The 24,268-nt window shown below is 46.4% G+C and overlaps 1 protein-coding gene across 1 annotated transcript in view; it reads right to left on the reverse strand.

Moving 5' to 3' along the window:
* Positions 1–24,268, reverse strand: part of Ak5 (adenylate kinase 5) — a 151,007-nt gene that overhangs the window by 17,378 nt on the left and 109,361 nt on the right. Inside the window, exons 9-10 of the mRNA XM_038310900.1 lie at positions 14,509–14,551; positions 11,363–11,407 (exon numbers count right to left, since the gene is read on the reverse strand). Coding sequence (XP_038166828.1) covers positions 11,363–11,407; positions 14,509–14,551 — 88 coding nt within the window. The remainder of the gene's footprint in view (positions 1–11,362; positions 11,408–14,508; positions 14,552–24,268) is intronic.

The following is a 24,268-nucleotide window of genomic DNA, read 5'->3' on the forward strand; positions in this document are numbered from 1 at the left end:
GTGGGGAAGATATTTTCTGACTTGGCTTCCAAGGCAAAAGACACTGTGTTCCAATTATTTCTTCCTTTCAGCTTTTACTAATAAGACTATTACAGGTTTGCCCCTCTGAAATGTTATTTAATAAATCTTGACACAAAGGCAATTAAAAGGCTCCATCTCGAATTAACAACAGCTGTGTGCAGAGGCGCTCGCTGCCCCAGTTAGAAGCCTTCCGTGGGAGCAACAGCTGCGGATTCTTAGCATTTTTGGGCCGAATGGTGCAGGCAGTGTGGAATTTTAAGTAACCTGTACAATGGCATGATTTTTCCCTTGGCTCCAAACTGGGGAACAATCTGATTTTCTCACTGTAAAAAGAGCACAAAATCTACTAGCGGCTGCATGCTTTTCATCCTGTCTCTGATATCAAAGTCCTAATGTAACACTATTAAATAAAGGGGGACTTAATGTCCTCTAAGATTATTTGATACATGAGAGAGAATTCTTTTGAAGAACCCCATCTCAGAGCTAAGGGCCTGTGCTCTCCGATGGCCGGGTGACTGATAAAGACAAGGGGCTGCCCCAATTGCTGCCCCCTCACTGATGTGTAGCCCATGGTTACTGTGGGCTCTTGCCCCCAGTAGAGCCTTAAGCAGCCCCATGTGGTATGATTTAGAGTCTAGATGAGATCCCATTTTGAAGGTAAAAAGAGTGGAAAATCCTTACTTTCAATCTCAAGTGGGATTTTAAAGGACTGGGCTGTTGAATTCTCCGTGTGAACCTCAAGTTGCGCTGGTGGAACAGAGCTCAGGTGCCCTGAGCCTGGTTTTCCACTCCATCTCTGTCTGTCGCTCTCCAGAAGCCAGGCGAGTGAGCGCTGTTCCCCGGACCTGGTGCTCTTCGGGCTAGTCCTGTACCAGTTTTCATGACCTTGCCTTGATGCAAGCTCCTGGGTCCTCAGCCCCCAAGACTGGATCCCAAGTGACTCTTGCTGTTGCCTGGCTTTGGGAAGGGTGGGAGGAGTCGGCAAAGCTGGCAGGGATAGCATTTGCTGATCTTGCCCTGGAAATCACGGGCAGATGAAGACAATCGGCTGACAAGCAGCTGCATCCCAGAGATGGAGGAGCACGTGCCCTCAGCGTGGGTGACTTAGGGCTGACTGTTTCCACGTGGTGCTGAGCTGGGCACGCACTGCTGTTTCTGTTCTCACCACCTGATGCTTTATCTACCACCTCATGGATCAATGGGGTTATTTAAAAAGCCGAATCACGTATTTGCGCGAGCTCACAGTCAATGTTAGAAACACATTTCCACAAAACACGGTAACATTTCTCCACCAAGTGGAAATGGCAGACGGCATCTAGTCCAGAAGTGTTATGAAGTTCATGTCTTATGAAGAGTATTAGATTCATAGTTTTATACATTTACAGTTACATGTGTAGCTGACATGGGGGTGGATATTTTAGATTTTGAGCATGAAGACCTCATGCAGTCCAGGCTGGCCTTGAACATGATGTAGCCAAGGACGATTCTGAACTTCTGGTCCTCCGGCCTCCACCTTTCAAGTGGTGTGATTACAAGTATCCACCCCAATATGCAGTTTATTTGGTGCCAAGGACTGAACACAGCTCCACGGGCTCCGAGGAAGCCCTGTACCAGGTGAACACAGCCCCAGGCACAGTATGCCCTGCTGACGTTGTGTTGTGTGCTGTTAGCTCTCGATGAAGTAGAAGGCACCTGGGAACCAATGTCCAAGGTTGCCTTCTGACGACACACGTGTGCACACGCGCGCGCACACACACTGATCTCAGTGCTAACACTGCACACTTTTACAATGTCTAGACACAACTTACAAATTGTGGTACTATTTTCCACATCTTTAAAGATGAATAGTCTTTGCATTTGCAGTTTTGAGAATATTAAGTATGTTTTGCAAGTCAATCTGTACTATTTCCAAGTAATCTCTGTTGTAGTTTTTCTTCAAAAACCCACCTACTCCTGCCCTTGAAATCCTCCTCCCTACATGAAAATGGTCTCAGCCCTGAGCTCATGTTTTTGTGACTCAATAATTCCTTTCAGAGGAAAGCTACAATGCCTCTTAACTGCGCTGACCGCCCAGGAACAACGGAGCCAGCTGGGACCCACGAGCCACTCGAAGCCTCCTGTAGCTAACGGGAGTGCTTTGGCAGGCCGAGCTTCAGTGTGCTATCTCTGGGAGCCAATGTTCTGCGGCCCAGAGCGAGTAAGAACCTACATCTCTATACTAGTCAACATTCCTGTTAGTGCTGGGAGCCTTTGACAGGTGTTTTGAAGGAGGTGTTGACGTGCGCCAGTGTGTAAGTGCAGCTGTGGTCATGTAAGAACTTTAGGAGGGACAGAACCCTGAGAACAACAGACATACTTCCTTATTATTATGGCCCGATCTAGGAGGTACTTGCTGTATCAGTAACAGTGACTCTCTAGCCTGGGCAGCCCTGTGTATGGTGCTGGGGTCAATGGGCCTGGTTCTAGGCCTTGGTTTAGACTTGCTGAGTGGTTGGAATAAAACTGACTTGTCCTCTCTCTGAGGCCACAGGGCTCCTACATCCTGGCTCTAATTAACATTACACAAGGAAAGTAAATGAGAAAGCCCCTGACCCCCGTGACATGCTAACAACCATGCTGCCTCCATGGCCTGGCTTCCTTGACTGTGAACTGGGACTGGATTCCATGAAGGGATCTCTATTTGGGGCTGTGTTACCCCACAATATCCCAGCCTATGGAAAGCTTAATCCTGACCTGCTACAGTTAGGTCTGAAATATTCTCTAAAGGCCCATGTATGTGGGAAAGGCTTTGGTGCTCAGCTTGGCACAGGGGGTCTTAGGTCTTGAGGGCTGAGCCCTGAAGGTGACTGGGCTGCTGGTTCATTTGCTTTCTCTCTCATGGCCTAGCTAGGAGGGGAGAGGTTCTGTTGTCACGCGATCTCACCTCAGCATGCTAGGCGGGCATGCCACTACTGTCAAGGCTGTGGCCTTAACCCACTTCTCCAGCTTCACGTTTGGCTGCCCAGCTCTTCTCTTTGCTCCGGAACCGGCAGAGTCTTCTCAAAAGGGGCCCCGTCAGCATGGTTCCCCAGGGAAACACCAAGAAACTTAGTGTTAGGGGAAAAAATTCCCCACCAGGAAGGAAACCTCTAAACGCCTGCAGCTGGTGCCTCCTGGACACCCAGACTTTTAGAAGACTCCCCAGGAAAAGGGGGCAGGCGTTGACAAGTGACTCTGAAATGTCTAAGAATTGGAGGAACATGGAGGGGCAGACAGAAGCGCAGACCCGCGGGAAGCAGTATCCCGCTGAACGTGACCAGCAGAATGGAGCTGACGGGCGCCCGAGCTTACTGTAAAGACGCTTCCAGCTCTTTTGGAAGCCTGAAATTTCTCATTATTAAAAAAGATAATCATCAGAATACATTCCCCAGGTGATCCCAGGGATGGACCGGACTGGGAGCTTCTAGACCAGATGAGCAAGAAGCGGTCTGCCATGATCTCCCAGGGGCGCCTGGGGCTGTGCTGCTCTTTCTCTTCATATCCACGCTGTAATAGGTGCTGGGATAATGGCTCCGTGGCGAATGAGCAGCTGCTACGGCAGCTGATAAAGTCCTCGGCGCCTTATTAAACGCTCGGCCATTCCTCTCACGGCCGATGGCAGGAACTGCTGGTGTTCTCTGTCGGGCTGGGGGGAAGGCAGTAAGACTGGGGGTTCAGAGGCGTGCCCCATAGTTCCTGCATGCCGCCCAGAAGAAAGTCTCCATTTCGTCATGCTTTCTGGCTTTCCGTGTCAGCTAATAAATGTCTGCTTTGTTTGTGATAGGTTGTGAGATGTGTTTCTAACAGCATTTGAAGCAGGTGCTCTTTAAAACTCTAACAGAGAACACTATGCTGAGAGCCACAGGTGTTTTGCCTGCTACCGCTAGGTGCTGCAGGACCCCCACCTGTAAGGCCCTCTGGAGTTCACACACACACCACACAGTCCTGTGCCAGACAGGTTTTCACCATAGACACATAGATTTGCCGTAAGAAACACATCCAAGAAAGGAGGTTTGTCGTGACACCAAACATGAGCCGCCATTTAAAAGCTACCTTTAATGACTGGCTTCACAGTTTTATGGCTTAAATTGGGTCACATGATCTGGCTGGACCGTTTGCTAGTAAACTCCATTGACTTTCACTCTGACAAGTCAGCGATTGTTCAGTTCTGCCCAAACTGAGCACTGTCATAGAGAGATGTGACACATCTCATTAAAGCAGAACCTGGAAGGGGAACATTTACGTGCAAAGTCAAGGAAGGTTCAAGAGGCAGGCAGATCTCTGTGAGGCCTGTGCCAGCTTGGGCTATACAATGAGTTTCAGGCAAGCCTGGGTTATGCGCGTGCACCTCAGGAAACTGAGGCACGCGTTGAAATTAGCTTGGTAAATTCACGCAGTAGAGCACAAGGTGCACTCACCGTTCCATTGACTACACTCAGCTGTTAGCGCAGGCTCAGCAGAGACTAGACCAGCATTTTAGTCAGCGTCACAGGGCTTCCAGAAGGATCTCAGCCAGGGGGAGGAGGCAAAAAGTATGAGGTCAGTCCTTGTTGTGCCCGGCAAGCACATATACTGGGTTTTTTTCTTTCTTGACCTAATCTGCTGTTCCCAATGACCACGAAGTCAGCAGTACTGCTTTCTTGGAGGAAACCATTAAAAACTTGAAGAAGAATGAAGGAATGGAGGAGAGAGAGAGAAAGAAGCTTGGTTGCATCATGCAGTATTCCAAGGACTGGGTCACGTTCTTTTGAATCACAGTCTTTGGCAGAGTTTCTCATTAACTTTGTTTGAGTCAATGAAGAAAGAGTTCATGCCACTCCCACTAGACACGGCATCCACTCGCAGTGTAAAGTCTATGCACTGGGTTCTTTCTGGGGACATAGCACCCACATTTCTCCCCTAGAGAAATGTCTCAGCTGGTGATGCATTCAAGGGCTGTCTTGACAAGGAGTAGAACGACTAAATCAAAGTATGAGAATCCAGCTGAACTAGCCATTCTAGGCTTCTTTAATTTTCCCTACATTCATTTATTTAGAATGCATGCATGCATGCCACAGCATGCCTGTGAGGGGCAGAGGACGACCCGGAAGAGTGAGTTCTCTCTTCTGCCATGTAGGCTCCAGGGATCAAAGTCCAGTCCCCAAACTTGGTGAAGTAATCACCTTAGCAGTGAGCCATGTCCATGTTTTTGACCAGAGTGTTCTTGAATTAATATCACTTAAGGACACTTCAGTAAAGCAAAAAAATAATAATAATAATTAAAAATAATTATCCATAAGTATGCATTATTAATTCTTTTAAGATAGATTTTTCACCATGCAGCCCTGGCTGGCCTGAAATTTGATGTAGAGCAGGCTGGCCACAAACTGAGAGTTCCCCCTGCCTCTACCTCCTGCTGGGACTAAGGACTGGCATCGCCTTGCCCTGTTTATTTTACCAAGTAGGACATGCTCATAAAGTCGCCGGGCCTGCAGAGGAATAACTGCTTCCTGCAGGAAGGGCATGTGTGTGAACTAGCTGCCTTTTAAACTGAATGCCATTCCTGATGCCTCCTTCCAAGGTGCTATCCAGGCCCAGACCCATGTGGCTTCCGAGATCAGGTAAGATGACCCCCCACGGCAGTGTGACTGCAGATCTGTTTACTTCCAGAGGAGCCAGCTATGACTTGCCAGGCTCCAGTATCTAGCAAACATGTTTTAGGAAGTGAAAAGAGCCTGCCACTTTGAGGGAAGCAACTGGTAGTGTTTCTTGAGCGTTTCAAGCGCCCACCCCACCCAAACATACACTGTTTTCTAATTCATCACTTATCTTCCTGCCTTCCTGGGGAATGAAGGCTGGGAATGGTATCCTGTCCCTTGTCAGGGCACAAGCATTCCATAAAGCGACTCTGGAGTGCTCTCTCTAGTGCCTGCCTATGCCAGGCGCTAAACAGAAGCTGCTTTCTCTCATCATGAGCGGGAACTGAAACTTGTTTTCTATCAGAGGTGAATAAATTCATGAGTGGATGAAACCGACATATTTGTGCCGATTCCTGAAAGGTAATTCAGAGTTCTTTTATAAGAGGGAACAACGCAAAGACAATGGGGTTACAATGAAATCAAAGCAATCATAAAATAATTGAATTTTAGGAAAAGCTCTCAGTTCTCTAGGAAGAGAAGTAAGACTATGTGCAGTGGCTAAAAAGGCATACAACAACACAGAATCTTATCTGAATATCTCCCAAAGATGACGCTAGTTAGGCTCTGGCATTGCTTTGACAAAAGACCCGTGAAAAGAAGCTTGAACGACGGAAGAAGGGCTGTGGCTCATGGTTCTGAGGGGTTGCTCCATCACGGCTGTGAGAGCATGGCAGGGCTAAACAGTTCTCAGTATGGCAGCCAAGAAGCAGCGAGAAAGGGAACAGGAAGTGGTTGGACATGACCAGAGCAGGTCCCCGTGAACTCCTTCCTCTAAGGTCCCTCCTCCTACACTGTCTTATGACTCCACCAATGGATCAGTAATTCTGCCAATTAGGTCAGAGATCTCACGGTCTAACAATCCTCTTTGGAGACCCCTCCCGGACGTAGCTAGAGGTATTTATTAACCCAATTAAGTTGGCCGTCAAGACTGCCATCGCAATACTTAAACACAGCTCCCCACAGCACCAGTGCCAACGTCAACAAGGCCATCTGTGTCCGGACACTCTGGAAGCTGCAGCACCGAGTGACGGCCCCCGTCATTATGCCATTAGCGTTGCCTCTCACACGATTAGCCAGATGTGTTTTCCAAACGCGATAGATAGCACGCCTATCAAGGCTTTGGGTGAGTCAGTGTGAACTCAGACTACGGGATGCTTTGGGCACAGACAGAAGTGAGAAGTGGAGAAGGGAAAATGAAGGCGAAAGAGATTGGGCAACAGCAAGATGCTATTCAAGGGAAGCGGGGAGGGAAGAAGAGGAGTAATAGAAGAGGCTATTAAAGTGATAGCCACGCCGTGGTGGGACCCAGAGACGCTCTCTGAAGCACATTGCCAAATGCTTCCATATTCAGCAGTGGCTGGGCCATCTTGTGTGAGCAAAGCTTCTTGAGTCATGTATGGGGCAATCCAAAGCCTGTGGAGTCTCCACAGAGTCCTGTGGTCTGCTTGCTTGACCTGCGGGGACAGCGTCTGTGTCCTTAGAAAAGGTATTTCTCTATAGACACCCGACTGCTCTCCTCAGGAACGGAACGGTGATATTCACACAGAAGTCGGCAGTCAGCTAAGTTTATCGTTGGTGGGGAGGGAACACAGGGCCTGAACGTTCCTCCCACTGGGATAGAGCAGAGTATTCCTACCTGCTACACAGCAGCTCAGGTCTCAAGGCCTAAGGGGCCGGATTCTCCCTAGGCCTAAGCCTAAGCCTTAGGGGAAGTCAGTGCTCTCGGTGAGAGGTTGTGTAACAGCAAGGAAGGGGCATCACAGAGGCTCCTAATTAACCTGAACACACTTCCCTTACAGCCCCAGCCCCAGCCACGAGCCTGCCAGTTCCAGTCCAGGAATCCCGATTGCTGTGTCGGTTGTTATGGAAACAGACCACACTACTTCCTGAAGAATTTATTATTCCAACAAATCTATTTTTTCACTAGTTACAGGCCCCCCAAACAGGCGGTTCACATGCCGGGGACAAGGAGCTCCAAGGAGCAAAGCTGGTGATTAGCAGAGACTTCCAGGGGCAGGAAGTTCAGCCCACCTGGGGTGACAGTGAAAGAGACTGACAGGAGGCCAGCTCAGGAGACAAGAGGGTGCAGACAGAGGTGGAGTCCGAGACCTGGGGATGTCACAGGAAGGACACTGGGGCCAGCTAGCATATAGTGATGAGGACAGTCTGTCAGGCCCCATTCTTCAGGGGCCGACAGTACTTGAACACAGTAAGAGCGTTTGGAATATTAGCTCTGTTTCAAGTGTAGACATGAACATGTCCTCCTAGGTGTGGCCAATCTGCAGTTCTGCCGCTCTGACTGGTTGTAACCTGCACAATTCAGGAGTCTTCTTTTTCTTGAGATAGGGTTTCCTGTAGTTCAGGCTGTCCACACAGCCCTTTTCTAGTCAAAGATGACCTCATGGTGAGGGACGCCCTTCTGTCTATGTGTTGCTTTTATTGATTAATGAATAAAGAAACTGCCTTGGCCTGTTGATAGGGCAGAGCTTAGGCAGGGAAAATTGGTCTGAATGCTGGGAGAAGGAAGGCAGGGAGAGAGAGACGCCATGGATCCACCACCGGAGATAGAGGTGCTGAAACTTTGCTGGTAGGCACAACCTCGTGGCTATATACAGAGTAATAGAGATGGGTTAAATTAATATGTAAGAGTTAGCCAATAAGAAGCTAGAGCTAATGGGTCAAGCAGTGATTTAATTAATATAGTTTCTGTGTGATTATTTTGGGGCTAAGCTAGCCAGGTGGCCGGGAACAAGCAGTCCCTCCGTCCTACAACCTCGACCTTTTGGTCCTCTCTGTCTGCCTTCAGTGTTGGGGGCTGAACCAGGGCCTGGCATGTGCTAGGCAAGCATTCTACCCATTGAGCCAGACCTCCCGCCCACTAACCTTCTGTAGACAGAACCACGTTTGTACCATTGACATCTTGTGGCTCTTACTAAAATTTACCCAAATGGTTCTCACTGTGCCTTCATGTTCTCAGGGACTTCACGACTTCAAACAGGCCCGTGATAATATAGCCATTCTGCTGTTTGTCACGGGGGCATTTGGAACCTAGGCCTTATTTTAATAGATGCCTTAGAAAAAGAGAATCCAATTCCCTGCATCACAGTGGCTTTGTCCCTTCTGTCTAAACAGTGAATTGTTTTATTTTTTCCAAGCAGAGCAGTAGCTGACCAATAAGTAGAAAAACAGGAGATGTTGGTCAGATCCAAGAAAATTCTTGTGTTCAGAGAAAGAGGGTCTGAGGGCTCTTGTGTTCAGTCTCACTGTCTATGGTTCCACACTGTGTTCTTTGAGTCTCCAAAGGGCACAGGGTTTTGCAACAGGTGAGCCAAGGTCTTCAGTTATGCCATACACAAAGGCAACACTGCATTTTCTAGGCATAAGCTATGAGTCAGAGCAGTGGGAAAACTGGAAATAATATTGCCAGAGGTAGTAATGACAACCAGAAGCTGGGATGTATTACGGTTACAAGCTTTTGGGAATCACATTATTAAAACAACATGGTAATGAAGGATTCCTACTCTAAGCATCTAGATATCAACCTTAAAGGCGCTCTCTTTTCCCCAATTTGGCTTCTAATATAAAATATGAGCAGAGACTAGAATATAATACAGTACAAGGAAGGTCTCATGCCTAGAACACAGCTTATTAAAATTTTAGTAAGCCATATGCAGGACCAATTTTCCATTGGAATTAAGATATCCAGTGAAGGCTAAGAAATATACTTTTACTTCCTAAGAAAAATACAAGCACAGAAGAACTGAGCTAAGGACCACCAGAGGCCAACAAAGGAGCCCCAGCAAGACTGAATTCCGTCATTCTTATGAATTCTCACAGGCACATGCTATCCTCAGCTAGTTTCCCTTCTGCCATCTCCCATGAGGCCCTTCACCAGCTCCTAGTTCTGCATCACCACGGCCTCCTCAGGGAAGCTGGCCTGGCCTCACCCACTTGACCGGATTACTCTCTTTTCCTTCTTTTTTAACTCTTTAGTAACACTTCTCAGGGGATGTGATCAGTTAATTACTCTCTTCCCTATGATGGGGTGTCTGGCTCCATCCCGGCCACAGTCCCCCTCAAATATTTCATGTGTGAGAGGCCAGGAGCTCAGATGACAGCTCAGGTAGCTTTGTGATGAGGGTGAGAGCCTGGCTCAAGGAGATGTCATCCCAGACCCTTGTCTCCAGACTGCCACCAGGTTAGCTCTCAACTTCTCTGGGCTTCATTCTCCCCACCCGACCATGAGGGAGATTTACCCCATAGGTTCACAAGGTGGTGGGTGTCCTAAAGTCAGCACACAGTTGATCTGGTTGTATTTCCCTGGGAATAACACCATTGTTTTGCCATTCCTGAAGAGGTAGGGAAACTTTCACTATTTGGAAGTATAGAAAGATACTTTTGTGGAAAATGGAGAAGGATTGAATACTTGCTAATATATGTATATATATTATATAATGATATATATCACATTATATATATATATATATGTATGTATGTATACTTGGATAACAAACAGGAAAGTGTACCTTTTGGGAGGTATTCTGACGACCTGACATGCTTTCACATGTGTTGGAGAGGGCTGGGATTGAACCCAAGACCTTGAACATCATTGTCAAGAGCTCTTGTCGCTAAGCCACACTTCCATCTCCTTCCCAACCTTTTAAACTTTTGCATAACTGGTTCCTTCCTGTCCACAAGTAAAGTTAATCTCTACCCCATGATCTTGGCTAAGTCCCATAACTTTCATGAGTGTCCATTTTTTTGTCTGTATAACAGAGATGGAACAGGGCTGGGTCACCCAGCTATGACATTGTTCGAGTATTATCTGCAGTGACCTGGAGCTTGGCAGGTACACAGGTGTTAATCGTATGGCATTTTATCCAACAAGTAGCTAGAAAGTATCACTCTTCTAGGACATTGAAGAAATGAGTTTTTGGTGTGTGTGAGTGAGTGGGTGAGTGTGTGTGTGTGTGTGTGTGACTATGTGTGAGTGAGTGTGTGTGTGGGTATGTGTATGTGTGTGTGTGAGTAAGTGTGTGTGAGTGAGTGTGTGAGTGTGTGGGTATGTGTGTGTGAATAAATGTGAGTAAGTGTGTGTGAGTGTGTGTGTGTGTGTGTGTGTGTGTGAGTGTGTGTGTGTGTGCTATTGGGGATCAAATCCAAGGCTTCACACATAGTAGGCAAGTGCTTTAGCCTTGGGCTGCACACCCAGCCCAAACTAGACTTTTTTTTTTTTACTGTGAACTGTGTAGATTATAGCGTGTGGCAAGGGAGGAATATTTTCATATGTGGTCACCATGCATTTAGTTTTAATAGAGGGTTGGTAGTCAAATAGCAAAAGTGAGTGTTGGACTTTAGCACGCAGCAGCCCCTTGGCCTTGTATTTTACCCCACTGCTACAGAGCTGAGCTCTGCTGCTGAGATTCCTACAACCCCGCCTTTTCTATGCTGAAAAGCGACAACGCAAAAAAAAAAGTTTAAATTGCATATTTATGCATGCAACCATCTGGAAACCTCAGGGGTATTATTTTGGTCAAAAGAAGAACATGAATTCAAAGCAGGACAGAATGAGAGATGAATATAATTTTTCTGCTATAACAATATTATTAGCAACTGTATTAGCAAAGTTGAGAGCTATTACTCACCCATCAGGAAGATAATTTTACATTTCCTCAAATCCTCCATTAAGCCTTTAAAAGAAGAATAATTTAAATTATCGACAAGAAATACCGCACTGACGCCCTGGTCCTACCCATGTTCTACAGAGCTGAGCCCACAGGAGTAAACAGGCTATGACGACCAGGGGCTAGTGAGTGTGGAGGCTTTCCCCCTACCCAGGATTTTTATTTAACATAGATCTTTAATTTGAAGTGTAAAATGATACCATCAAATAGTGTGACTCACATGGAAAGCCAAATTTTTGTCTGTTTCTTTTTGGTGTGAGGATTTGTTTGTTTTTGAGACAGGGTCTCCCTGTGTGTCCCAAGCTGGCCTCAAACTCTGCTGAACTTCAAACCCTCCCTTCTTTTGCCTCAGCTCCCTGAGTGCTGGGATTACAGGTGTGCACTATGCCTGGATATAAAGCCAATCTTAAACTTTATATTTAGTTTTTTTTAAAAACATCTCGGTTTGTTCATTACTTCTATTTTTTAAGGGTTTAGTATGCACACACAGAGTATGTGATTGTATCCATTCCCACTCCCTACTCCTTCTAGATCCATCCCACCCTGATCCAGTATTTCACATTTGCAACCATCCTGTTTAAAAAGGGAGAAATTAATATACACGATGTCTAGCAGACAAAAATAGTTTATGACTATCGTAGACAATGCCACTTTCTGTTTTAAGATGTAAAGTTTCCTTTAAAATATCAATCTTTATTCATCATGAGTCAGCATATAGAGCAGGACCAAACAAGGAGTAAATAGAACCAGCAATACAGAGCCATAATCATGGCAGGGAAAACAAGCTCTGAATCTGGGGAACCACTGCTGGGAGACACGATTCGAGATAAGGAAAAGCATGAGAACATCTGGAGTCAGTGGGACCCTAATGACTTCGCATTGCTGAGGGTTGGAACGGGAACTTCAGGGCACGTAGGTAGGTGCCGCATTGCTGTTCCCACAAACAACAGGCTTGACCTACACAGGGGAGGGGTAGGGTGTTGGGGACAGGGAGAGAGACCGTGATTGTGCATTTTTACTAGGGTATGGGACTGAAGGTTTCACACATGCTAGGTAAGGGTCAACTGTCGAGCTGTATCCCCAGCCCTTAAAATCTATTATTATTATTTACTTTATATATTTTCCTGCTTCTATGTTTGTGCACCACACGTGTGCACGGTGCCCACAGAAGCCAGAAAAGGCTGTCAGATCTTCTGAAACTGGAGTTATTGATGGCTGTTAGCTTCCATGTGGATGCTGGGAGCTGAACCCAGGTTCTCTGGAAAAGCAGCTAGGGCAGAGTCATTCTCCAGCCTATCCCAGTCCTTTAGTTTTTTTTTTTTTTTTTAACTTTTTAATATGGGGTGGGGTTTCACTAAGCAATGCAGGTCAGCCTTGAATTCACCTCGTAGCCCAGGCTGGCCCTGGACTTTGGATATTCTGACTTGGCACCCTGAGCAGCTGGGATTACAGGTCTCTGCCGTGGTCCAGTTTGTGCCTGGAATTTTTCATGAAGTCAGATACGGAGCATCCCTGACATGTTCTACAGCATCCCAGCTTCCCTGAGCATCTTTGAATGTATTTGCAGTTTAGGAAGGTGGCCATATTTACTGTGGTTATTTTCTTTGTTTTCAGGAGAGCTGATGTGGCTATACCCTATTTCAGTTTAAAAATTGCTTTTTAGTTGAAAATCATGTATTCATACAATGTAGTAATTACTAAGTTGTATGATAATTTTCAGTGACTTGGGAGCATGCTTATATAACAATACGTTAAAAATGTGGTATTTATACACACATGCAGATTCTCAACGGGGTAAAAATAGGGCGAAGACAACGTACTCAAGCGGGGAGTGCGAGAATGTTAGCACAAATGCCATTGGTCCTAGAGTTTTAGGTGATTCTAGCTTTCTACCTTAAAATGCTTCTGCAGTGAGTGCGCTCATGCTACAACCAGGGATAAAGGAAACTTCGTGCAGCAGCTGTCCATCCCACCTGCAGCGGAGCCGAGCTGGCTGTGGGCGGGGCCAGGTGACGGCTCTGTTACAGTTAGATTCTGGGCCTTCCTTCCCTGAGGACTGCCACAATCAGTGGAGACTTATTTTCACACAGCTGCTGTTTCTATTCTCATCAAGTAACACTTTCTCTAGCCCTTCATGGATCAATGGGGGTTAGGACTGGGTTAATTTAAAAAGCCAAATCACTTGTGTGAGTTACAGCCAATACTATACATCGATTTCTACAAACTGTGGTGACATTCTTTCAAGTAGATAGGACAGAATGTGTTAACCTAGGCAATTATGAAGCTCGTCTTTTATAAACACTATTAAATTCACAGCATTTGATCTCATTTCATTCCATATACAGCTAGCACGGAGTGGCTATTTTAGTTTTTAAGTGACCATTTTTGAGATATTGTCTCACATATCCCAGGCTAGCCTTAAACTTACTATGAGGAGAATCTTGAACTTGAATTCCTTCTGTCTCCACCTGTTAAGTATTGGAGTTATAGGTGTGACCATCACATTAGGTTATGAAAGCCTGGAGACGACCCAGCTATGAGCATGTTAGACAAGCACTCCCTGTCCTTTGAGAAATTTTTAACATGATAAAAATGACCAAGTGGTACTACTTCAGGATGCAGGTTGAGCTGGCTCCCAATGGGACACTGTAGCGCAGTAACTGCTATTATGGAAATGGAATTCTGTTTCCAACTCAATTAGCAAATATTGCACCTCCGATAAGCCCCATTGGCTGTTACTGCCACTGTGAAGATTTTATGTTTCAATTACGTGTGAAGAATATTGAGCTGAGGAATGCTACTCTCTACTATGTGACCTTGCTACTCTGTAACACCCATTGGGGATGGGACAGAGAGTGTGTCCCGAACATCTACTCCTCACTGTGTTCCTTGAGAGTCATGTTCTCTGGGCAGCTGGGCAGTGCATCTCTTAGTAATGATTCCTTTTGGTTCCTTGTGTGGACCAAGAAGTCGGCAAGCCATAGATTCCCAGGATAACTCATGTTAACTGGTCAGGGGGAAATGCTTTGTTGTTTTTAATCTTAGCTGGTATTAAACAAAGACAGCATATTTGAAGCTATGTGTTCTGATTAGGGAAGGAAACTCACCTCCCGCGGTGTCCTCTCCAAACACATTTAGTTCATCATCGCCCTGTTTTGAAAATAATCATAGCATTAGATGGGAACATTAATAGACACATTTAAGCTCCTTGTTAACGATAAATGCTGGACATTTGAAACAACTCCATTAAGGGAAGAACGTCTAAACACTTGTAAAGATGAGTAACAGAATTTCAGGCGTTACATTGTTGATCTGTTGGCAACCAGTACAGAATTCAGTCTCATTTTTTTTTTTTTGGTGCATAAATTATGTATGGACAGAAGAGCTAGCTTCAAGATGACAAAATTCTTCAGTGTTAGAAGCTAACGGATAGGCAAGGTCACAGCTGTGTTATGAACACCCCCTAATTTAAGGTCGATGTTGGCAAATTTTTCAGCCAAGGCCCTGCAGTAAGCATTTTTGATGTGAGCCTCATTGTCCCTGGCCACAGTTACAGTTTGTTAGTTCTTATGGATAAAATGAGGAAAGATCAAGTGACCGTTCTTTTCCCTCATGTTTATCTGCAGAATTCTAATTTCCCTTTGGCAAGGTCACTGTTTTCCCTCTAGAGAAGCGTGGTGTATTTGGGGAACAGGTTTATAAAGAGTCAGTTGCTGAGAACTCTCACCATCTACCTCATTCCCATCTTGTTTTCCTACTTCCTTACCCATAGGTCACCACATCATCTCTGGAAAGAGTATTTTTTAAAAAAAAAAAATTATTTATTTATTTATTTATTATGAATACTATGTTCCTCCTGCATGTACACCTCCAGGCCAGAAGAGGGCATCAGACCTCATTACAGATAATTGTGAGCTACCATGTGGTTCCTGGAAATTGAACTCAGGACCTCTGGAAGAGCAGTCAGTGCTGGATGTTTGCCTTCTCAATAGTGGACTTAAGCCTGGAACTGTAAGCTGAAGAAACCTTTTCCTCTCCAAAGTTGCTGTTAGTGGGGGCATTTTATCATAATAACAGAAACAATGCTAAAACACCACATCTAGATATTTCTATCCAGGTACGCGAAAAAGTGACTTCCAGATACCCAAGAATTTAAATATGTGTGCATGCATGTGTGTGTCAGTGTGTGTGTATGCATGTGTGTGTAAGCGTGTGTATGCATGTGTGTAAGCATGTGTGTGTGTATGCATGTGCGTGTACGCATGTGTGTGTAAGCATGTGTATGCATGTGCAAGTCAGTGTGTGTGTGTGTGTGTGTCAGCGTGCACTGCTCTTCTATTTTTACAGTGTATTCTGGAGAAATTTCTGTTAACACAGGACATTCTCAGCATAGTATTCTTGGCTGTACAGTATTCTATTGTAAGACTGGGAACATAATTAATTTTTAACCTTCTCTTTATTGATGAGTAGAGCTGTTCTCACTCTGACTGTTTTAGGGAAGGTGGCTCAGTGAATAAATCCATATAAATACCACTTCACACAAACATTCCTTTGGGGCAAGTTCTAGGATTCCAAATTTGTGTTCACAGATTAAATGTATTTACAGTTTTGATAGATTTTCTTTTCTTCTGCCAAGCTGGTCTCTGGAGAGGATACAGTGTTCTGCAAGGACAGCATCCATGACTCTTTCCCCAGACTTTTGCCTTTAATTCTCTTGGATGCCAGAGTCAGTTCCATGACGTCACCTGGTTACATGGACCCCCGAGGCAACATGCAGGGAAAGCACTTTGTCTAAGTACAGGGCCTTGCCACCTCGCTAGAGTCTGAGGCCTGGGGCAGCTTTACCGCCTGTCTTCTTGGGTCTGCCCTTGTCTCTGGACCTATCGCAGTGACACAGGATGCTAAGTGAGTGGTCATTCAGGGACACGTCCACACTACTTAATCCTCCCTGTGAAGGGAAAGAACCTCAGAACTCCTCACGGACACTCACATTCTATAGTCCCTTACTGAAACTGCCGCGTTCACAGTGGGGGGATGGCCAGGAGTCCACCCATTCCTGCCTTCCCTCCCCCTCTCCATTCCAAAGATGAAGAAACTGAGCAGCCTCTGGCTATGTCACCAGGCCCCTGGTGAAGTCAGCAGAAGAATGAGACCCATGCCTTTCACCATCGTGAGCAGCTCCAAAGCTTTAGTCTCCTCAGTAGAGCCACCATGGCAGGTGTTGGTGGTCTTTTACTGTCCCCTGGACCGCCGATCTTAGCATTCAGGAGCCGGCACTCTGCCCCTGTGAGCTGGGATGACTCTATGATACAAGTGGAACTCTGGAGCTCCCTCCATGATCAAGAAAGCTTGGATAGAGCAGGACCACCATTCTGCTGAGCTTTTACCTCTGCACCGTCCTGAGAGCAAAACCATTAACATCTTTGCATAAGAATCCCCACGTCAGGTGCAGCTTGGAGGGAAGCCAGCCCACTGTACTCTTCCGGAGCAATGAATAAGTTTGTCCGAAATGCGCACACAGTAAGAGGGTCACTAACACTGGGCGGAGAATGCCTGCTGATCAGAATCTGCTCGCCACTGGTCAAACAGTTGCTGGATACATCTAGGTGATGTCAAGAGGAAACTGAGTTCATACCCTTACTCTTCCACATCATTTGACTATACAATTAGACGCTGATGGGCTGAGCTGTGTCTCGTCTTTCCTGCCTATGGTAGCATGTCTTGGAAGTTTGATCAAAGTTAATCTGAATTCCTCAAACAAGGGACCACATTGAAAAGGGCCCTCCTCCTCTCTAGATGCCTTCTGGAGTTTAGCCTGTTTTTATCCATTGCTTTTATTCACAGCTCTGTGTTCTGTTTGCCTGGAGGCTTTGACTGAACCCCATCTTATTTATATAGCTCACTGGTAGTGAATAGGTTTCTAGGGCACGGAAGGAACTGTCATTTGCTCTTAGCGGTGTCATGCATAGACATAACAACCCAGATGAAGGAAATGTCTGATTGAGGGTACAGTTCTCCTGTGATTGTCAGTATACCTCACACTTCCAGGGAAAATCTTCTGTAAGCAAAATTACAGAATCAGTGGCAGAGTGCTTTCTTAGAATACCCAAGGCCCTGGGTAATCCATCATATAAATAAACTAAAAAAAAAATATGATCATTTCATTATATGTTGAAAAAGCATTTGACAAAATCCAACAGCCATTCATGATACAAGGAACATATCTAAATATAATAAAAGTAATATACAGCAAGCCGACAGCAAACATCAAATTAAATGGAGAGAAATTCAATGTGATTCCACTAAAATCAGGAACAAGACAAAACTGTCCATTCTCACCATATTTCTTCAACATAGTTCTTGAAGTTCTAGCAATAGCAAATAAGAAAACAAAGGGAGATCAAGAGGACTCATACTGGAAAAGAAGAAGTCAAACTTTTATTATTTGCATATGATATGATAGTGTATATATATGTATATGTATATATATGTGTGTGTGTGTGTGTGATGTGTGTGTGACCCCAAGAACTCTACCAGAGAGTTTCAGCTCCTCGTGCAAATGCTCAGAGAAATTCTGGTATCTGGCGTGACATGAATGGGTGCGGGGAGATCCCCACTGCCTGTAATGTCGTGTGTTTATCTCATGGAAACATCCCTTTCTACCGGGCATTTTTACCTGAGGATTATTATGAAGACAACTTCTTCCTAAGCTGTGCTGTCTAACTGATAATAACAATGGTAGTTTAAATAGAGTTTTCATGATTAAAGGTATAAGCAAGGAAGTGTCACACAGCAGGAACACATGAGTTTGAGGAGCGTATAGACTGTGGCTTAGGTTAATGATTAAGGAAAACAACTGATTCCCGGTAGTCCGGCTAGTTTAAATTCTTTTAATCTTAATGATGGGGGATGTGTTCACAGGTTTCGGAGTGCATAGTAGCTGAAACAAAGCTTTGAAAATCACTTAAAGTTAGACTAGGATGCTTTCATCAAATAACTTTGCGGCAAAAAAACCCCAAGGGGCCAATCTAAAGTTTAGAAAGGCACATAGTTGAGCGAGGAACTTGTCAAGGTCCAGGAACAAGAACAAGGCAGTCCAGTTACCCTCAGCTGATGTTCCTTGCTAGGGCTGGCTGATGACCAGAGATGATGATTGGTTCCTTGTACCCATTTCTGCCCTCAGTCTCTTGATACAGGAAACTGTTGATTGATGGGTACACACCCTAAAGATTTAAAGCAGAGCTGACTGAGAACACCTCACTTCCCCATGCGGTGAGTCTGTAACACGTTGCTTGGGTGTGAATGTACGTGGGTTCTTGGGATAATTTGGTTTTCCCCTGTAATATGTAAAATGTTTAATCATGTAAGGGAGATGGAAAACATGCTTTTTTTAAACCTGTATTCATTACAATCATTTGCTTGAAAAATAGACTGTACCAACACTGTAATTTGTGTATTGCCTGAAGGATTTTGCTGAGCTCTGTAAACTGTGAGGGGAAGAATAAAGATGGAGTTAAAATGGGTTAGACGGCAAGCGTCAAGAACGAGAGGATTAGGAAAACACCAAGAGAGACAGATGGGGCATTTCTGACTAGAAATAAGAAAAGAGAATGCAGAACACAGAAGAGTAGAGAAGGAAACCAGCAAGGGAGTGTGAGTGCTTTTCTCCCCTTTACTCTCTCAGGTAAAAAAGTCATAGTCTGTGCCGACCCTGGATTCCGCTGGAGCCCTGAGCTGATGCCTCCCAGGCAGCGATAGCCCATAGCCCGACAAGGGCAGTCAGGGGATAAAGGAGACTTTTGGGGTTGGGGTGCAGTTCATCACCATGGGAAGGTGTGTCACAGGAGAGGCTACTGGCTCAAGTGGGACTCTGGCTGCTTGTCCACATGGCAGACCAAGAGGCAGAAAGCTGTGTGGGCGTGCTCATCACGCTTTCTTCTGCCCCCTCTCTTTGTTTAGCCGCACAATGATGCCACCATGTTCAGAGTGAGTCTTCTCTCTAACTTCTTGGGAAGTACCTTCCCAGACACACCCGAGGTGATCCTAAATTCTACTAGATTGACAGCGAACATCCACTATGGCCGTGTCTGTCGTCATGAACTCTACAAAGCAAAGTCTTGTCGCTACTTCTTCCTTACTGAGAGGGCAAAACGGAACAACTCAGCGGCACAGATGGTGTCTGCGTCACCCCGCTCCAACTGCAGCACAGCACTGCTCATGGCTTAGGGACCGTGCCATACAACGCCAGCATGTGAGCATCACATCTCAGCAGGAAGCTGACGTCTCCGCAGATCTTTACAGCACCGAGAAAGCATTTGCAGCTGCGATGTCCCTGGATCAGCACTGCAGCTCTGAACTGAGCAGGGCACAGTGGCGCACGCCTTTAATCCCAGCACTTGGGAGGCAGAGGCAGGCAGATCTCTGTGAGTTCAAGGCCAGCCTGGTCTACAGAGCTAGTTCCAGGACAGCCAGGACTGTTACACAGAGAAACCCTGTCTTGAAAACCAAACCAAACCAAAACAAAACAACAACAACAACAACAACAACAACACCCCTAAAGAATGGAGTGACTGAAGTGGAGCCTCTGAGTGGACTGTGCCCGATAACCCATTATCAGGAGGGGGACACTGAATTTGACTCCCTGATACGAGCCTCTGACTGCTCAGTGTCCATCCTCCTGCCCTTCCTAGCTACCAGGCTGACTCCAGATTCAGGGAGAGGGTGTTCTCTAGGAATAAATCAGAGAATGATAAAGCAAGGTAACTGGCTTCCTCCTCTGGCCCCACACATGCACACCTGCATATACACATGCAAATATAACACACACATAACTTTCACATATGACACACACCCACACGAAGTAAAAGATGACAATGATAATGGGAATTTCTACTTAGATTTCAATGAGGTCTTCAACACGTGTGACCTCGCCTGGGCTCAGTGGGAGGCAGAGCAGTGTGGGGTTTTCTGATCTTAGAAGGGAGGAGTGACATGGGTGGGGGCTGGCGGGTTGGGGTCAGTGTTCTGAGCACCGAGCCTGTGTGTTGCTTCTCACCCAGCACCCCACAGGGAGAAGGGTGACCTGTGGATCTTGGAAGTATGGAGGAGCCAGGTTAGCCAGCACGGAGCAGTCACAGAGGCACGTGGCACCAGTGGGAGTGAGGGTGGATTTGCTAGCTAATAGATGAACAGAAGGTGAATCACGTCCATCAGGAGGTTAAAAGAAATGCTTATTTTTATGTGTATGGGTGGGTGTTTTGCCTGCCTGCGTGTCTGCATACTACATTCATGCTGTGCCCATGGAGGCTAAAGGAGGCATTAGATCTTCCAGAACTGTAGATTTAGATGGCAGTCAGCCACTGTGTAAGTGCTGGGAATTGAACCCAGGTCCTGTGTAAGGGTGCAGTGATATCTCATTTGTATTTTAATAAATAAAGCTTGCCTGAAGATCAGAGAATAAAACAGCCACCCTGGTCAGCCTTACAGACCAGGCAGTGGTGACACACACCTTTAATCCCAGTAGCCACACTAGCTTGCCACAGAAACCGGGTGATAGTGGTGCACGCCTTTAATTCTGGCCTTAGAGAGGAATGTAAGATGGGAGGAGACAGCTCTCAGTCTCATTCTGAGATTCCTGGAGGCGGGATCGTTCGGATTGAGGTCAAGGTAAGAGCCAGTGGCTGGCTATGCTTTTCTGATGTTCAGGTTGAACCCCAATCCCTGGATGTGATATATATATATCGTGCTACGCAGGGGTAGCAAGCTCTTGTAATGTCTGAGCCAGCTTCATTTGCTTTTGAGACAGGGTCTCTCTGTCCAGTCCTCGCTGACCTGGAACTCACTATGCAGACCAGTCTGTCTTTGAACTCACAGAGACGAGTCTTCTTCTGCCTCTGGAGTGCTGGGGTCCCAAGTGTGTGAGCCACACTTCAATTCATCGAGTGATCCAGCAGCGAATCAAAGCTTTACTACTCAGCTGAGAAGGGAGTTTTTGAAATCTCTTGTATCTCCAGCAGAAAAGAAAAAGAACCCCCCCCCCCCAATGTATAGGAAGTGGTATGTAATTTAGTTACGCCCAAGAATTCAGTCTGCAGCAAGTCTCATTTGCTGTTTACTGAAGTGTGCACGGTGGGAGGCCTGCGCGCCACGAAGCACTCGGATAACTGGTAAACAGAGACGACGACAGTGTGTGCCTGACTAACCCTTCCCCTGCTGCCCAAACTGCAGGCTCTCCATCCGAGCAGCTTTCAGAGGTTTCCAGGCCACCCTCTTAGGAGTAGCGCTTTTCCTTTTAATGTATAAATTGAAATGTGGGTGTTTCTAATCAGCGATTTTAAGGAAAACAATTTCTCAGTAGACTACCGGTTCCTGACTTCATAGCCGTGTGTTGATGTCAACTCGCCTGTCTTCTAGAAGGTGCGGAATGAACCAGTCTCACTTTTCCTCACACATTGCGTAGGCGCCCCGCTGTGAAGAGGGGCTCTAAGAAGCTGGCGGGCTAAGGGGAGGGGCAAAGTTGTGGATTCTTTTGAAAGGTTCACGTTGTTTATATTTCTATGTGTGCTTGTCTGTTTGAACGTGTGCCATGTGTGGGTGGGTGCTGGCAGAAGCCGGAAGGGAAGAGAAGATCCTCTGGAACTGTTGTTACAGGTGGTTTTGAAGTGCGCGTCCTGGGTGCTCTCTCCGAGACAGCTGAGTTGGTTAAGTGCTTGCTGCCTAAGAGGATTGGTGTTAAATCCTTAACACCCACATAAAGAGCCACTGTGCCTGTAATCCTAATGGAGGGGCCGCAAGCGTCCTGGGGCTCGCTGGTCAGCTAGTCTTGCTGAATTGGTGACTTCCAGATTCAGAGATTCTGTCTCAAAAAACACAGTGGCAAGCAACCCAGGAGGACATTGCCTGTTGATTTCTGGCCTCCACACATGCGCACACGGAAGGTCTAGGGCCTCGGAGAACGTCTCCCCAACCTTCTTTTCTTTGGGTAAACCAAAAGCTTTGTAGTTCTGACCACATCAATTATCACCATCCCTCACAGCTTCCCAAAGATCACACCCGAATCATCTATAGACTAGTGCTATCATGCACCAGCATCTCCCGCCTTCACTAGTCTCCTACTTCAATGTTATTTTCCCTTCCCTGAGAATCTGAGGGTAAGGCTGGGTAGAGAATGACACAGAGACAACAGCAGTGGAGTGGAGGACCAACGAGATGAGGACGACAACATCCAGGTTGCATCAGAGTGACAGGTCAAAGCGTTAGATCACACACTCTCTCTCTCTCTCTCTCTCTCTCTCTCTCTCTCTCTCTCTCTCTCTCTCTCTCCCTTCCTCCACAGAAATCAGGCCAGCACCCCCTCCCTTGCAGCTCTCTCCTCTGGGACAAAGAGTTGACAGGAAAGCATGCTGCCCCTCCCTGTGAAGCATTAGGATATGAGTATGGTCCACTTAGTGCCTGCCTTTTGGCATGTAGCCTGAACCTGACTAAGCCAGGGAGTGTGGAGCCGATTTCACCTCCTTCACCCCAAACACTTTTGAGTGAGAACCCCCCCTTTATTTCTCTAGAAGTGCAGGGTCTCTCCCTTCAGGCCCCTGTTGTACTGTACACAGTAGCCGTCTTTTCTGGTGCCTTCCCCCTTCAAGGCCTGATCTTGACGGTCCACAGTCATGGGGCTCTCTCCTAGTAAGGCTCATTCTGAAGGTTAATTTCAGATTAGTTCCTTTCAACCAGATTGCGTTGAGGTGAAATAATTTGTGGACTTAGAGCCATGCACTACCATGTCTGGCTTTTAAGAGTCCTGGGATCCGTCCTTTGGAAGTACCAAACTCTTCATGGCACAGAGGGACAGCCACATTCTTCTCCCTCCCCGAAGAGCTTTGCACCCTAACTGAGGTGAACATCGTCCCCACCCCTGACCTACTGTCAATTCTGTGACTTAATCCTCAGTCAACAAAATGAAGCTGGGCAGAGGTTGAACTAACTCCTAGGTCATATTTCAACAGCCCCATGTGCTCCGTTTCCTCCGTTGGTCACCAACCCCCCTCCCAACAACAGAAACAGACATGAGCTTGCCCACATGTCCATGGAAGGACATGTAGAGGGATGTCTGACTTGCCGTACTTGAGATCATCCTGTGCAGCCTGAGCCTCACACCAGCTGCTGGCTACCCAGTCAGATACAGACTGGTCTATTTACACCCATGCCCACATGGACGCCTTTTCCTGGGGTTCATGTAAGAACCTGGCTTCGCTATTGAAGGGGCTGAGGAGGCAAGCCTGACATACACAGATGACTGTGAGTCTAGAGATAAGAGGTGGCACTGGACATTGGTCCCTAGAACATCTCTGGGGGACCTTCAACTGATTGAATAAGGCCACAGCAACTGGCGGCTGACACCAGTAATATCTACAAAACATTTTCTCAGCCAAAGGAGACTCTTTGGAGAAGATACCAGTAGTGACACAGCCGCTGAGTCCCCACACTCTTTTAAGGGACCCCTCAGATTCCTTGGCTCTTGGAATTAGTCTTGGCTGGGTTAGTTTCTTCTGTCTGTCGTCAGTACTCCATCTTGACTTGTTCCTATCTCCCCAATAAACATCACTCAGTAGTGCCATACCTTAGCAAGGCTGACATATGAGTCTAAACAGCACACACTGTAAATGGAGGAGCCAGCTGAGATCAGCCAACCGGGTGGAACTTGGTGGACACACCCAGCCATACCCAGCCATGCTCAGCCACGCCTCGTGTCCCACCCACATCTGGAGAAATCACCAGGAGATGCTGGCTTACGCCCCAAGGTTCTAGGCAACGGCACAGCACCAGTTAACAGAATCCCAGCTTCTTCTTTTGAAATGATACTTGAAAACCCTC

Source organism: Arvicola amphibius, chromosome 14 (assembly GCF_903992535.2).
Source record: "Arvicola amphibius chromosome 14, mArvAmp1.2, whole genome shotgun sequence".
NCBI lineage: Eukaryota > Metazoa > Chordata > Mammalia > Rodentia > Cricetidae > Arvicola > Arvicola amphibius.